Below are 16,812 nucleotides of genomic sequence, written 5' to 3'. Positions count from 1 at the left end.
CCTAGAGCTTATTATCTGTGAAGACCATTGGCAGGGATGCAAATACAGGAAGGCAAACAGAGAGAACCAGTACCCAAGAACACACCCACACCTGGCAACATACTCAGAGCGGATGAGCTGTTAGGTCCAGGTCTTTTTCTTGTAAAAGGTCATAGCCAAAGAATCATCTAGTAGAGTAACATACTTCAGGCTTGTACGTTGTTGTCAGTTGAACGCCCCTATAGTGAAAAACCCTGGGGCTGTGGGCCCATAAACAATGACCTGTATGCCAGACTACCGGTCCAGCCTGATCTCTGGTGACACTTCCTCGATCCTGATAAGGAGCTGTTTCACAACGCTGGTTGAGGATTACTACGCACACAAACTTCTCTGCAGAGGGTGAGGATATTTTATGAAACTATTTGTACATGACTTTCATGAAGCGATTTAAGAGGCAAAAAAAAAGATTCTCTCCGAAAAGAATCATGTAGTAAATGCAGTAGCCGGTCATATACAGGTGCACTATACAGGTAATCTAGAGGCTTAAATTGAGAAGTGCTGTAAACTGCCCATGTAAATATCTGCTTTCATGGGTATTTAAATATAGTTCTACAACATTTATTATTTGAGCTATTCATATATATTTTTTTGAAAGACTGAATTTCAACTGAAATACCAAAAGTCTCTGCAAATGATACATGATAGGAATACAGTACATGATACAAGTGCATGTGCATTTTTTTTTAAACATACAGTTTATAATGTGTCTGTGCCAAAATGTCTTTTTGGATGTTATATATCTGGTATGTGGTGGAAAGACATTTATGATCCTATGATTTGATTTGGTATAAAAAGGCTCAAATTCGAAAATAGACATTTTTTTTTTAAACATACAGTTTATAATGTGTCTGTGCCAAATGTCTTTTTGGATGTTGTATATCTGGTATGTGGTGGAAAGACATTTATGATCCTATGATTTGATTTAGTATAAAAAGGCTCAAATTCGAAAATAGACTCACAACATACTGAAATAATTTATCTTGATGAAATAACGAGGGTATAATGGTAAAAAATGTCAATGTGGCGTCACGGTAAAAACTTTGAACAAAACAGGTTTAGAATTATGTATTGAAACCTTTTATAATAATTTCTCATTGTACAAACTTTTATTTGTCACTGTCCCAAAAAAACACACAGTTGAGATTTCAAAATAATGGAAATCCTCCACAGAATTCTACAGAATTTCAGTGTTGTTTTATGTTTAACCATTGACCTAGGCTACATACAGTGCTGGCCAAAAGTATTGGCACCCCTTCAATTCTGTCAGATAATACTCAGTTTCTTCCAGAAAATGATTGAAATTACAAATGCTTTGTTATTAATATCTTCATTTGTTTGGCTTGCAATGAAAAAACACAAAAGAGAATGAAAAAAAATGTCAAATGAATGACCATTTTACACAAATCTCAGAAAATGGGCCGGGCAGAAGTACTGACACCCTCAGCCTAATACTTGGTAGCACAACCTTAAGACAAAATAACTGCGAACAACCAAGTGCTGTGTCACAATGACAATGGGAGTTGGAGTTTCCCAATGGGCTTTCACTTTCTTATCACTTCTGATAACCATCAATGAGTTTCCTACAATGCTCTGTTGGAATTTTAGACCATCCTTGAGGTGATTTGAAGGGTGCGTTCTCCACACTGCCAGGCTGAGGGTGTCAATACTTCTGTCCGGCCCATGTCAAAATGCCAAATAATTAGACCAAATTATGTAATTTTTAGATCTTCATCTCCTCCAGATTTGGTGGTCATACAGTATTCGGTTCATGAGTTATGAGGGGTGTGTCAAAAGAGACCCACCCCCGCCCCCAGCTCAGGAATGCCAAAAAAGCCCAGTCTGACTAGGGTTAATGTAAAGTACCAGTGTGTAACATTTTTAGATGTTCACAAATCTACACAGAAAAATGTCTGTGCAAGCCATTGAATACACCCAAGATGGTTGCTCAAATCCATGAGATATCGTCATCTCTGTTTTTTTAAGCGTGTTGCTCTGGCCATGTCTTTGTATTAGTACTCTCAGCCTCTAGTCTTTCCCAAAACTGGTTTCTGTAATCTTAGTAGTCTGTCAGCAGTCAGTTGTAAACGCATGTGTAACCGAGGGGGTTGGTAAAGTTCTTGGGAAAATGTGTGTTTTTACGACTACGCCACTGGTGGCCTTGCACCACCAGATATACTTGTATAACAATGGTTCTTAGACCAGGTTTCAAACAAGAGGGTTCCCACACGCAGACAAGTGAGTGAAAAGGCAGAGATGTGAGGTTCCAGTCAAAGTAAAAGTTAATATTTATTGAAACAGTAACAAACATAAAGAAACACAAATCTGCTGCTGATACAGGAAATAAAACCTGTCACACAAGGGTTAAGTCATTGGCTGCCACCCAGAATATCAATAGGCTACTACACAATACTAGCAGTCAGAGCAGCTTCATAGGGGTTGGTTTCTTAAGACTATGCACTACACTCACTCAAAATACAAGCACTGCAAATAGATGATCACCACAAACACTAACGGTGCTCATTTACCACTACAAATAATGTTAATATACACACCTATGTAACTGCTCTGACTATAGAAAGATCAAATAGGCCAAGTGAGACACCTGTTGGCAAACCCTCAATTACAGGTAATTTACTAAGGGTGGCAGTCGATACCCTTTCCTAGGCCAACAGGGAGGTGGAGCTGAGCAACAGCGGCAAATAAACTAAATCAAAATCCAAAAACAACAAACAAAAAGAAAGAAATCCAAAATAACAAACAAAACAAATAGGGCAAGAACTGGTTTCATAAAAAGACGTAAAATCACGCTAGGCAAAGCAGCAGTAGCGTTGCCCTGCTGGAGCAAAATCACAATTAGCTGGATGTCACAGATAGTTACAAGTTCAAATATCCACAGTTTCAACAGTGTTCACACAATATTCTTTAACATCAGGCAATTGCAAACGATATCTACACAAGTTAAGATAATCATAAACATATCCATCTACTGTTAGGACCGTTTACACTTACGTAGAATAGGAGGCATAGCAAATACTCAGATTTACCTTCATAGAGGCTCACGCAAACAATGGCAGCTGGCATCTCAAGCCATCACAGTGAATGCCGTGCATGATTAAAACTCAATGGCACTGCTCTCAGGTCCTCCGGGCCAAACCTTCCGTAGCCTACAGTACATAGAAGCGTTTGGACACGCTGCGGAGGCCACCCTCCAGTTCAATGCAGCGAGGACCGAGGCAGAGGACAACCCTGAACTTGTGCATGCTCTCAGTGGCCTCAAGACTAAACACTAACCCTCCGATAGTTCCCATCTATCCGGAGGTGTTTTAGGTAGCTGCAGAACTGATGCACTTCCATTTAGCAGCAAAGTGATGAGACAGGGCTTGTGCGTGACCGGTCAGTCAGAGCCCTGTTTATGAATTAAATGCTAATTGGTGTGTAGCCACCGGCATGCCACCTGGGAGTGTGTCAACAAGAGGTAGCTATGGTGGCTGCAGGAGGACAATTGACAAGACAGCACTTGGTTACACACGGATAGTCGATGTTAACGTCAGTGTGTGTTTAGAAAGCCATTTCTAAACCATCGTGAAAGCCATTATTCAAAAATGGAGAGAGTATGCTGCAGTGGTGAAAATGTCCAAAATGTCATAGCCTACTAAAATTACCCAAAGCACACAGTGAAGGATCCAAGAGGTATAACTCAACTATAAGAAGTCTCAAGTTTGCCAAAAACATGTTGATAATATTCTGGAAAAATATTCTCTGTGGACAGACAAAACAAAAGTTGAACTTTTTTTTTTTTAAAGATAGCCTCCAGTAACATCTACAATGTGAAATAAACACTGCATTTGATAAAAAGAACATAATGTCAAAAGGGAAACATGGTGGTGGAGTTTCATATTTTGGGGTTGCTTTGCTGCCTCAGGACATGGACGACCAGCTATAATTGAAGGAAGCATTAATTCTGCTCTCTACAAAACGAATCCTAAAGGATAACGTCTAGCCATCAGTTTGTGACCATTAATTTGTGTTGATGCATGGAAAACCTATTCCTCCACAGAGATGTGACAGACTCTGCCAGTTTCCGTAAACACTGAAGTTTTGCTGCTGTGGTTCAACATGCTATTAGGCTCAGGGGGCAATTGATTTAAAATAAATATCTACCATGCCATCAAGTTCTTTGATCTGAAATGTTTCAGAGTGGCAAAGATGCAATAAAAGTTATACTTTTGCACAGCACTGTATCTGTAGCCAGGGCCACTGATAGCTTTGACTGGGCCTGGGTAGTGATGGACCAATGAAGCTTTGTTGAAGCTCTGAACCATTTAGGCACATTGCTTCAAAAATTGGGTTAGTACTTGAAGCTTCAGTAACAGGGCCCTCTCCTGGTGAAAAGCCATGTTTGCAATTAAACTGGCTCAATTCGATAAGATGAGATGTTGTGCCCTCATCATCTGCGACATTACCCCCAATATTGAACTGAGCTCTTACTTTTGCACACTAACTTCCAGACATTTGACATTTTGGGCAACTGATGAGGCAGTTGTGGTAGACAATATTACAAAGGCTACGATGCCACATTTATTTATTCATTCATTTATTATTAGGCTATTTTTTGGGCGATCAGAATAAAGCGTTGCTGAACATTAATGTCTTCTCCTTGTTGTGTTCATAACTTATGATGATGTTGTCTACTTGTCTATCAAGTGGGACTTATAGGCCTAATGACTGTCAATAAAATATCTATTCTCTCCACTGCAACCTGGCAGACGGCTCTGCAACAGGCCAAACACATTTGCGCGCGCCTGCTGGTTCGTGTGGCAGCGCGAAACACTGCAGCTGCTTTCGGAAAACTGAACCCTGAAGCAAACTTCGGAACAGTGGTTTAATGGTTTTCGCAGTTGATGGTTTGAAACACGTTCCGGCGCGCTTGTGCCAGACTGCCATCACTAGGCGTTGGATAAAGTAATCTGAAACTTCCCCTTTTAATTGACTCCCAATACAAGGTTAACTGACCCCTTTGAAACCTGTCTGCTTTCCTGACTGTACCTCAGCAATAGCATTGCAAGTCTGGGTCTTATGTTAATTTCAATATCTTTTGATTTTTTCCTCTTAGGCTTAGCACAATCTGGAAACCAATATGTTGGACCTGTGTCGCAGGAGGAAAGTACTTGCCATCATCATCTTCTTCTGCCTTTTTGGAAACCTGCTACTTCTGATTTTTCGGCGGCCTTCGATATTGAACAGGTTCCTTCAACATGAAGCTGTAGAGTCCCAATCTCTCCCTGTCCCTGGAGAGTCCCAATCTGTCCCTGTTAAAATGAAAAACACAACTGTTCTAGTGTGGTACTGGGCTTTTGGAATCAAGCAGCACTGGGAGGGAGATGTTTGCAAAGACAGATATGGCATACCTAACTGTATTTTGTCAGATGATCGGTCACTGTTTCCTCAGGCAGATTTTATCGTTTTCCACAACCGCGAACTGATTAACAGACAAGAAAGGCTGCCGGAACATTTGGCCCGTCCACCTAATCAGGCATGGGTGTGGTTCTCCAGGGAAAGTCCAGCGTATAACGGAGACACCAGGTTCCTGGCTGGTAAATTTAACTACACCATCTTCTACCGACGTGATGCAGACTTTTTTAACCCATTTGGTTACTTGGTGCCACGAAATTCTACTGGAATGACGCTTGATGATTTTATACCAAAGGAAAAGTCTTACTTGGCATGTTGGGTTGTGGGGCACTATGCGGCTGGTCATGAGCGGACAAAGCTGTACCTTAAATTGAAACAGGTCATACCAATTGAGTGGTGGGGGGCAGCAGCACACAGAGGCCTGCATGGTGACCTCTTGTTACCCACAATGTCTCACTGCTACTTCTACCTGTCCTTTGAGAATTCAATCTTCCGAGATTATATCTCGGAGAAGGTGTGGAGGAACGCCTTTCAGTCTGGAGCTGTGCCAGTAGTATTAGGTCCGCCCCGGAAGAACTACGAGGAGATGTTGCCAGAAGGTTCGTTCATTCACGTGAATGACTTTAAGAACGTAGCGGAGCTTGGAGAGTTCCTCAAGAAACTGGCCGAGGATAAGGAACGCTACGCGTCATACTTCAAGTGGAAGCTGAACTACACTGTGGAAACCTTTATGGGCAATGAACATTGGCTGGTGGAACCATTTTGTCGAATCTGTACCAAACAAAGCACCATACAAAGGCCAAAGGTGTATAAGGATTTACATGGTTGGCAATGGAAATGAAATATGACATAAGCATAACTAGACAAGTGTTGTTGGGAACTAGAAAATGTGACGCTACGGCCTGTTTTTGTGCCCTTTGGAGCATCCCCGAAGGTATTGGGTTTGGTGTAGTGATGGCCAAGACGAGGCTTTGTGAAACACTGGAACAGTTGAAACACTTGTGCCATGAAAACATGAAGTTCGCATAGTGACATCTAGTGGTAATATCTATGTGCTAATGCAGAAAGTCTGCAAAGTGATTTACGCTTACGCTAACAAAATGTGTACTGGGGTGAATTTCTCGAAACCAAAGTTGCTTACTACATTAGCTACTTTGTTGTTTTCAATGCATTTTCCCATTGGCAACTACAGAAGTTGCTAACAGGCTAACAACTTCCCCTTTGAGAAACTCACCCCAGGTGCGGTGGCTCAATGAGCTACGTTGCCATACCATTATGCCGGTAACCAGGGTTCCATTCTAGTCTGATCCTTTACTGTCTCTCTCAACTGTCCTGTCTTTTTTTTTTTTTTTTTTTTAAAGGTGGAAAAACAAAACAAAAAATCTTTTAACAAAAGTCAAGACATCACATTTGCGTTATAGTTAGTGCAAGTATTATACTCTTCTAATTTAAACATCTGAACTGTTTTGAATTCTGTCCTCACGGCGGATTCAACTCGGCCCGCTTAAGTAGCGTACAGCTGCTAATATTACCCCTCACCTGCAATAAGTCCAACTCTCCACACAACTCGTGACCTTTTCACTTAGAAGGTCAAGAATCTAGAGGGTTCATTAGCGTGTTTTATGGGAATCAGTCTGTAGGGGTCGTAGTTTAGCTCTCTCCCATTGACTTCTATACGAACGTCTGGGGCGGAAGACTCCGCCCACTTTTGCCACTTCCCGTTCACTTATCATGGTCCTTTTCTAAAATTAATTTAAAGTTCTGTAGCTAACTATACAACAGAAACATGCTTGATTTGGTATAAACCACAGTCACTGAAGAGATTTACGTTATTCCAGAAATATATTTCTTGGTATTTTACGTTGAAATTGAGTAAATGTCACCCATTCATCTCTATATATTTCAAGCGATTTGGAGCAATTTTCACCCCAGCTGCCATTTTTTCCAGAGCAACCGATTCCTGGAAGTTAACATGGTTATGAACCCACTAGATACTCAACCCTCTATGCTTCTCATACCGTGGCTTCAAAGTCACGTGACCTTGACGTTTTGAGACGAGGTTTGGAGCAGTGTTACGAAACACTGCGCTTTGAGATCTCAGCAGGACTTAGAAACGCCCGTTTAATTTTGGCCATCCCTAGTTTGGTGATAACGGGTGAAATCCATGAAAGTGCATTCATATGACGGAGGCTGAATCTCAAATGGTGCACTTGTGCACTTTACTGTTCATGTTTCAGTGCATATGCCATATTAGTGAAACATATAACAACACTGAAACATAGTGCCCGAAGTGCACAAGTGTGCCATTTGAGATCCAGCCCAAGTCAATGCAGTAGCACTAAAAAATTCTAGTGAATTGTTCTTGTTTGAAACCTCTGGGCTATGTGGGGAGAGCAATTTTTTTAGTCCAACTAAACTGATAAGTCTGCATTCACTTGCCGGAACAAATGGATGCACCATATCAATATCATATCACTGAACCCAATACCTTTGGAAGTGTTCCAAATGACAATATAATAACAAATGATGACAAATTCTATAATGGGCGCGTAGAATATGCTATTTTACACATTGAATAATAGCCAGATTGAAGAAAAACTGTCGAAATGTGCATCCTGCAGTAAGCATATCCTGGCCCGACGTAATTCACTATTGCATTGGATAGTAGTAGAATAAAGGTATGAAGGTATTAACGGTTAGAATGTATGGACAGAAATGCATATAGTTGACCAAACTTAGGAGAGAAGGACCTTTCTTGAAAATGTTGTATAAATATAATCATGTGAAAAAGACAATTAGGCTATGACAGCAACTAGTCATTGTCCAGGTCTTCAGTTGCGACATTTTCTCTGGCAGAATCAATTGCTCAATCTTTCAGTCTTGCAGTTCACATTCACAGTCACTGTGACATAGTTGGGGTTTTTTTTACGTTTGGTGAGTGGGTGTGACATACATTGTTATTGTCAATATCATTGAATTAACTATTTCGATTCCTGGGCCTGGTCCTTTGCCGGCCCTTCCCCGCATCTCGCTTCCAGTTCACTTCCTGTCTCTCCTCAACTGCCCTGTCTGATAATATCGAATAAAGGCTTGAAAAGCCCAAAAAAATACTTTTTAAAAAGTCTCTCCACTTTACATAAAGGGAAGGTAACCATGTCCTTTTCATGGTTTTGTAATCATTTTCAATTTATATTTTAAAACTGTGAACACACAGGTGACTATGTCTTGACAACTAATTAATTAACTATTATTATTATTATTATTATTATTATTATTAATAATATTAATATAGTTTTGTTGCTGTTGTTATTAATATTAATAATAACTATTAATAACAACAATAATAATAATTAACAAGCAATATTGATTTCATGTCTTCATTTTCTTTGTACAGTAGCAGATACTATTATGCGTATTGTGAATATTTCCACTCTTATCCAGTTTTCTTAAGGGTGATTATTGGTGCTGGCACTGTATATGTTGCATATTCTGTATTTTGGTTACTTCTGTGGAGAGGAAAACGTGTACAAAAAGTACAATAAACATAATCAGAACACATGAATTTACAAAGCATATGGTGTCATTTGTGAAGTGTTGTAAGCTCCTCAGAAAATGTGGTGAGTGGTCAGTAAGTACCAGTTAGTCCATAAAAATGTACATTCAACCCACATAGCACTTACACAATTAGTAATCACACAATGAATGGCTTTCATTTGGTATATAAATGCCATACCTGTTTAACCTGTTGGTGTTTTGGATTAGTTTAAGATTTGCAGGGTACAGCACCTCTCCATCACACATGGAGACCCAGGTTAAAATCCAGCCAGGCTCATATCTCAGAGGTACCCCATCTCTTTCTCCCACCCTTTCTCCTGGGCCACTCTCCACATGTCTTGTCGTTATGAAGGCAGAAATCCATAAAGTATATGAAGATCTTCTTTGCAAAATGACGTATTTGGAACTTTTCAATTTTGGAACATTTTGGGAAAGGACATTTTTGTATTGGGCATTGCATTGGAAAATGCATTTTACATACGTTTTAAAATCGTGTTCTCAAAATACAGGGGTTGGACAAAATAATAGAAACACCTGTCATTTTAGTGTGGGAAGTTTCATGGCTCAAGTGGACCAGCCTGTCGGCCAATCTTCATTAATTGCACATTGCACCAGTAAGGTGAAGTGTGAAGGTTCAATTAAAAGGGTTAGAGCACAGTTTTGCTCAAAATTTTGCTTAGTTTTGGCCGGTGTGTTCTACTCTGCCTTTCACGTGCGCGGCCAGTACTGTATAAAATCCCCCTCACCCAAAGCTAGCACGCTACGTTAACATTCATTTGAATGGAATACCACCGGCCACTGCCGCCCAAAATCCGCTCGAGTTCTATTTTCCAAATGCAGTGCGGAGCGGAGCCGGCTCCTGCCCAACTACCGCCGGTTAGTGTGGAAAGACAGATTTGTTTCCATGTATTTTCGCCACCAACGGTAAAAATCGCTTCCGTCCCGCGATGCTTCACCACTTAGGTGTGAAAGCGGCTTTAGGGTTGCCTGACAGAACGGCATTGCAGTGGCCTACGCGGGATGTCATGGTACCAGGTCGGCTTAAAGCATTTGCGTATTAACACATCTCTCAGCACCAGATAAAATCAGAAGGCTACTGATGTGCCAAAGACAGGTTGGACAGGTCCACAAAAGGTGCAGTATGTTCCCGCGTGGGTGGGTGTGGGTGTGGGTGTGGGTGTGGGTGTTTTTGGACCGTGACAAAATTATACACTGATCCTGTAATTGCGCTGTCAGTCTCTGCACTTTCCGCTCCCGTCTCAACAGTGTTGCAAATGTCAACAGAGTTAGAAACGTTGTTCACGCGCCTGTAAGTACTTGCAACAATGTTTAAATGACTTGGAATGGCTTAGAATGGCAATCAAATACTGTTGGAATGGCGGTATGTCGGAATGGCGGTGCCCCCTACACATGGTATTGAGCTGCCGCCCCGCTCCCTTGCCTCACCACTTTGCCCCCTTGCACGAGTTAGGCAATTTGGTTGTGTTTCATGCACGTGTGATGCAGGTATAACTTGAAAATACACATACACACTGAGAATTTTTAAAAAAAACAAATTAAACTTCTCATGGCTGTCAGCGGTGGTCGAGTTATAAATTCATACCAGGGATTATGATTATTTCAGGGGTTTGAGAACAGTTAGCTATTTTATGATATTTTGCTGAGTTGAATTATTTGTTATCTCAATGACCTGAACTAGATAACAGCCTACTGTATTAGTTAGCCTATACATTTCAATTAAACTCAAACAACATTGTTCTTGTAGATGGACATCAGAAAGTTATTCTCTCGGATATCGCAGGGATAAAGCAGCAATAAATTATCTCTGCCCATTCTTTTTTTTTTAATTGTTTAAAAAAAATAAGGTTGTTAAAAGTGCAATGTGAATGTGTAGCCTATCAATGAATATCGATCAATGGTTTTATGGTTTTATGGTTTGACCATTTTCATGAAGGGGGGATGATCTTTGACCATTTTCATTGTAGGGGGGGTGCCAGTTCCTGTTAGGCAACCCATAGCCTTTCTGAACGATTTAGCACTAGCAACTGCTACCCAAATAGTAATGTCACTGCCTTAGTAACTGTGGATAATAAGGTGGATAAAGGAATGACTGAATCCATTAGTGCAAGATAGTTGGCTGATGACTAGACCCACACCCAAAGTCTGTCCACACCTAAGAATCTACAGGGGTTGTACAAAATAATGGAAACACCTGTCATTTTAGAGTGCGAAGTTTCATGGCTCAAGTGGACCAGCCTGTTGGCCAATCTTTATCAATTGCACATTGCACCAATAAGGTGAAGTGTGAAGATTCAATTAGCAGGGTAAGAGCACAGTTTTGCTCAAAATCTTGCAATGCACACAACATTATGGGTGACATATCAGAGTTAGTAAATGAGAAATTCATATCAGAGTTTTTAAAAAAGGGAGAAATTCCTGGTGCGCATGTAACTGTTGCATCTTTGGCCGAGACAGCAAGTCTTTGTGATGTATCAAGAGCTACGGTATCCAAGGTAATGTTTGCATACCACCAAGGATGAACCACATCCAACAGGATTAACTGTGGATGCAAAATGACAGGTGTCTCCATTATTTTGTCCAACCCCTGTATTTGTTTCCTGCTGAACCAGTCTTCATTAAGTTTTATCACCAAATGTTTTCGTTTCCTGCTGAACCATTCTTCATTAAGTCTTATCACCAAATATTTGTCCACACCTAAGATTCTATTTAATTTCCTGCTGGACGAGTCTTCTCTTCCCTCTCCACCACTACCAGCTTGGGCCCTAATTCATTATGTCATAATTTATTACAAAGTCTGTAATTAGTTAAAATGTTTTTGTTGTTGTTATCTATTTACAGCCTCAATTATTCTTTTTTTTTGTATTTCATTTTCACTTTTATAACATTTTATTTTAATTTCAATTTGTAGAGAAAAAAAAATATTAAAAGTGAATGCTTACATCATACATGAGTTACAGTCAATCCGGAAAGTATTCACAGCGCTTCACTTTTTTAACATTTTATTCCTCATTTTATCTGGCTTGTCAAGCATGGTTGTGGGACTGACATGGTTTGGCGATGTATGGATGCCGTCAACATTGGAAATCTGAATTACACCTAAAGAAGCATGCACGCTAACATGCACTGTGACTACAGAAGCAGATCATGATACTCTCCATAGGATTTCATTCAAAACTCACACCCATCTATTTTAGCCAGGTGCAGACTCAAAATGTACAATTTCAATGTACTGAAAGGTTGAAACATACACCGATGACCTCTCTTTTAATTCATTTTTATTTCGAAATGAAAAAAATTAATGTAATTGCTGCCAAAGGTGGTTCTACAAAGTATTAAACAAAGGCTGTGAATACTTTTGTAAATATGATTTCTTTGTTTTTTATTTTTTATAAATTTTCAAAACTGTCAAGACAACTTGTTTTTCACATGGTCGTAATGGAATAATTCGTGTAGGACAACAGAGATTCATTTTTATCATTTGGAATAAGGCTGTAAGATCATAACATGTGAAAAAAGTGAAGCGCTGTGAATACTTTCCAGATTGACTGTATAATGAAACATTTAAAAATACATGTACAACTCGATTTAAAAGTATGTTGTCCAGTCATATCATTTGTCATATTGTTATCTTAAAATCTCTTCCCGTCTCGATCTCGTGAACCCAATCTCGTGTCTCATCTCGTCTCATGACCACAAGGAACCACTGACATACAGTACAGAAAGTTGTAAACCTGTTTACAGTGTTGCCAGATGTGTCTGACCAAATTCCGCCCAAAAGGTTCTCAAAAACCGCCAAAATGCGCTAAATTCCGCCCAAATTCAACAAATTACATTAACTTCCATGGGCCCAAAACGGCTTTAAAAAACGCCAAATGGCCAATTTTTCCCATTTTTGCCCGCCGACGCTCATCCCAAGTAGCCCAATTGGGCGGGCACCCGTCCAATCTGGCAACACTGTTTATAGGTGTCACCTGAAATGAACTCCAAAAACCTTTGAACATCCTGCTGCTTTTTTTAATCTCACTTCCCTGAGGCCATGAGAATAATTAACAGCATCATTTTTGCAGGCCAACATGCAGCTATGGCGGGAATCATGGCAGCAGTTCCGCAAGAAACATCCCAGAGGCAGTCGACACAGTTAAATGAATTTATCGAAGATTTATTGAATTAATACAAAAACAAGGCTTACTTTAGAAATGCATAACTAAAATCTTTAAAGTTTTTTTGCCATATAGTGGTGTAGTCTACGTAGAACGCGGGTATACGGAGTATATCCACTTCTAAATGTCAGGGATTTCAGTATACCAACTTAAAATTGATTGATCCATTGTTTTGAATAGCACAAATATATACAGTATACCCACTTCAAAAAATGTTTATATATACAGTATACCCACCATAAAAAAGTAGACTACACCACTGCCATACATTAGGGCCAACACACTAACAAGCTCTTACACTTGCAAAAAAATATATACAGTAGGGCTTACACATTTCATTACACATATACATATTGTCTAGTCAACCTGTTCATTAACCCATCCCTGCTTTGTGTGTGCGCCCGTGTGTGTCTTTCATCAGGTGTTTTCCCTCATAAATGTCCTGTCCCTCCGCATAGACCCACACAGAGGTTAGATAAAGGTGTTTGCCCAGAGGGCTTATGAGGCATTTCCTAATAAGCCACACATGCACACCTGCTTGGCTGGGTTAACTGGTTTCGCTACAGACTAAACAGTGCCTCCATAGCACCCTGGTCTTAGGCCCCCAGAACAAGTTTGGTTAGAAGGCTCACAAGGAGTTGGGTTCACTGGCCTCCATATTTAGTGTCTGGGAAGATAAAACAGTGCCCTGGTCTTAACAGGTCCCCTTAACAAATTTGGTTAACAGAGAGTATTTGATTAGATGTATCTAATAAATTAGACAAATCTTACCTGAGGGCCATGATGGTCATTTTCATTTCGACAATACAGTTCTGTATAAAGCATTTCATGGTTGTCAGGACACACACACACACACACACACACACACACACACACACACACACACACACACACACACACACACACACACACACACACACACACACACACACACACACACGAGGGCATATGCTTTTGAATATTTTTTACCTCATAAAAAAAACAAAAAACAACATTGGGTTGCAATCTAAACTTTGTTACGTCTCTGTTGTCGTCCTCAATTTGACACAATATGGATAATGTTCATGTTCATTATGTATTTGTTTCTTAAAATAAACTTCAAATTTGTGTGTGACTCTGAAGAAGGCGGATGAGTTTACTGAAACATGTCTGACAAGATAAAATAAGATTAAATTTTAAAAAAAAACGTACAGTGTGCTTCTGAGGTTGACCCTCCGCTGCAAGCAGAGCAGGACCAGGCGTATATTAAACCAGGTAAGACATTAAATTCTAAACTCGATGTATTTTACAATATACACTATAATGCACAAATAATCTCACAATGCACAAACAAATCCAACTTCGCCATCAAGTCAGTGCCTTATGAAGGCCTTATGTGCACGAAGTGGATAGGTAACAGGTAACATCAAGTCAGTGTTACCAAACACTGATTCCTGTACATGACTGGAAAAAAATACATTTCATGGACAAGAATTACTAAGTATAAAACTACCAAATGACAGCCATAATCATTCTATTCTTTCGTGTATGTGTATTTTTTTTATTATTATTTTAATTATTTTTTTAATTATTATTATTATATATTATTAGATTAGAGCGCTCCAAATCTTGGTCAGATGGAAAATTCCCTGACATTAAATGCACATTATATTAGGCATTTTAGCTGGCCTTGGTCCTAGGACAAATGACGATCATATGGAATGATGTTCACTTGCACACCCTGCATCTTATTCTGCTCTTGGACAAGAACAGAGGCTTACTTCAGCGTAGATATTTCTAATATTTCATTAGAAACAATGTACTTTTTGAAGGACATGTCCTCAGTTGTTTCATAGGGCATTTACAGGTAGACTGTTCACATTTACACCCATTTCAGACATTGTACACATCAGGCTTGTACGAAATTCTGAATTGAAATTCAAAGTAATGCCATAATATGTACACTTGGTGGTGGTGGAAGCAGCCCAACAGGTGCCGGTGTTCTGTCGATATGAGCTCCCTGTCGAAATGAGCTCCTTTTCGCTACTGCGCATGCGCATTTCCAGACAGCGATTTCGGCGGGTGATTGCCCATCGAGCTGAGCTACCAAACAGCTGATCTTAGTTTACATGCTGGATACCAACTGCAGCAAGCGACGCTATTGTAGGTTTGCAGAACAGGGAGACATCCGTACCGAATAAGATGGTGAGAGAGATGCACTGCACTACAGCACCGAGTCATTTTTGCGCACACCCTCATACACTTCCTGGTGAAAAAAATACCTTCCGCCAAACATTTCTTAAAATAGCCTGTGCATCTAATAATCAACCCTAGACACTGATTTAAGAAAATCTGACCTAGGCCTAATTTAGCCTACCCCTCTTTACATCAAACTTTTTCCTAAGTAGTTCATGGCATCTAAAAAATAGTCAGGCTGTCTCTGTTTAAGAAAATCAGAGCAATATCACACACCCAACGTTGCATCCCACTTCTAATAATACATGCGGCCAGTGTTGCCAGATTGGGCTGTTTCCCGCCCAATTGGGCTGCTAAGGATGGCCGTGTGCGGGTAAAAATGGCATTTAGCAGAAAAACCCGCCCAATTTTTTGCCATAGAAATCAATAGAATTGGGCGGGGTTTTGTGCTTCTAGGCGGGTTTTGAGCATTTTTTGGGCTGGAAATCATCAGACTCATCTGGCAACCCTGCATGCGGCATGCCGCAAGCCCCCAAAGATTTTGTAGGCTACCCCATGTAATGGAATATAGACTCCCTACTTGCGAAGCAAAAACTATCACAAGTAGATTATGACTCTTGCTATGTCCTGGGAACAGAAGCGTTCAGCTTATCTAAACATTTGCTGATTGGGTCATTTCAGGTGAAATCAGACACTTTGGGACCCGACCGACACGGATTTCAATCATACTTGGCGTGCCTTTTTAGTAGCAAGGTAGCACCCCAGAACTGCATTGGTTTGAATCTGACATTAAAATTTGGGTCAGATCCCAAAGTGTCTGATTTCACGTGAAATAACCCGATTATGAAAAAAATACCCAAAGCAGCCGTGATGCTCATTGCTGTTCTAGTTCATATTGAGTGCTATTATTAGAAGCTTTTCCGGAAAAGTCCATAGGCATGGACGAGACACGCCGCTCAATGTAAAATAGTAGGCATAAATAAAACAAACAAATCTACAATAGGCTATATAGGCCTATCGGCAAGTTATTGAAACGTCTCCAACGTCGCCAGTGAAAATCAAGGTAGCTCATTTGGACGAGGCAGCATAAATCAACAGAACGCCACTGTCGAGTTTGGCTACTGGTAGCTCATCTCGACAGAACACCGGGAATAGACACATACTGATAATACAGCACCATATAGTGTTCCCATTTTGTCATTACCTTGAATTTCTTTTAATTTAATCTACACCACCCATTGAGAGTACATAGAACACCACCACCTAGTGTTCATATTATGGCATTACTGTTAATTTCAATTCATTGCTGTGAATTTCAATTCGGAATTTCGTACAAGTCTGGTACACATCAGATGTATGACGTTCATGAAGTCTTGGAGTTATATTATATATTCAAGTTCTTTTGTTTCAGACATGTAACAGTTTATCTTTTACCTGACATGTTTCAAGG

General features: G+C 40.1%; 2 protein-coding genes across 2 annotated transcripts in view; both read left to right on the top strand.

The window, feature by feature from the left end:
* The window catches only part of gpr179 (G protein-coupled receptor 179), a 440,981-nt gene that overhangs the window by 157,058 nt on the left and 267,111 nt on the right, over positions 1-16,812 (top strand). The gene's annotated exons all lie outside the window — the stretch shown is intronic.
* On the top strand, positions 47-6,791 carry LOC134449049 (alpha-(1,3)-fucosyltransferase 7-like). The gene is made up of 2 exons (XM_063198813.1): positions 47-378; positions 5,153-6,791. Exon 2 carries the CDS (start codon positions 5,177-5,179, stop codon positions 6,290-6,292), a length of 1,116 nt encoding a protein of 371 aa, XP_063054883.1. The 5' UTR covers positions 47-378; positions 5,153-5,176; the 3' UTR covers positions 6,293-6,791.

Source organism: Engraulis encrasicolus, chromosome 1 (genome assembly GCF_034702125.1).
Source record: "Engraulis encrasicolus isolate BLACKSEA-1 chromosome 1, IST_EnEncr_1.0, whole genome shotgun sequence".
Lineage (NCBI taxonomy): Eukaryota > Metazoa > Chordata > Actinopteri > Clupeiformes > Engraulidae > Engraulis > Engraulis encrasicolus.
This window is presented reverse-complemented; position numbering and strand designations above follow the sequence as displayed.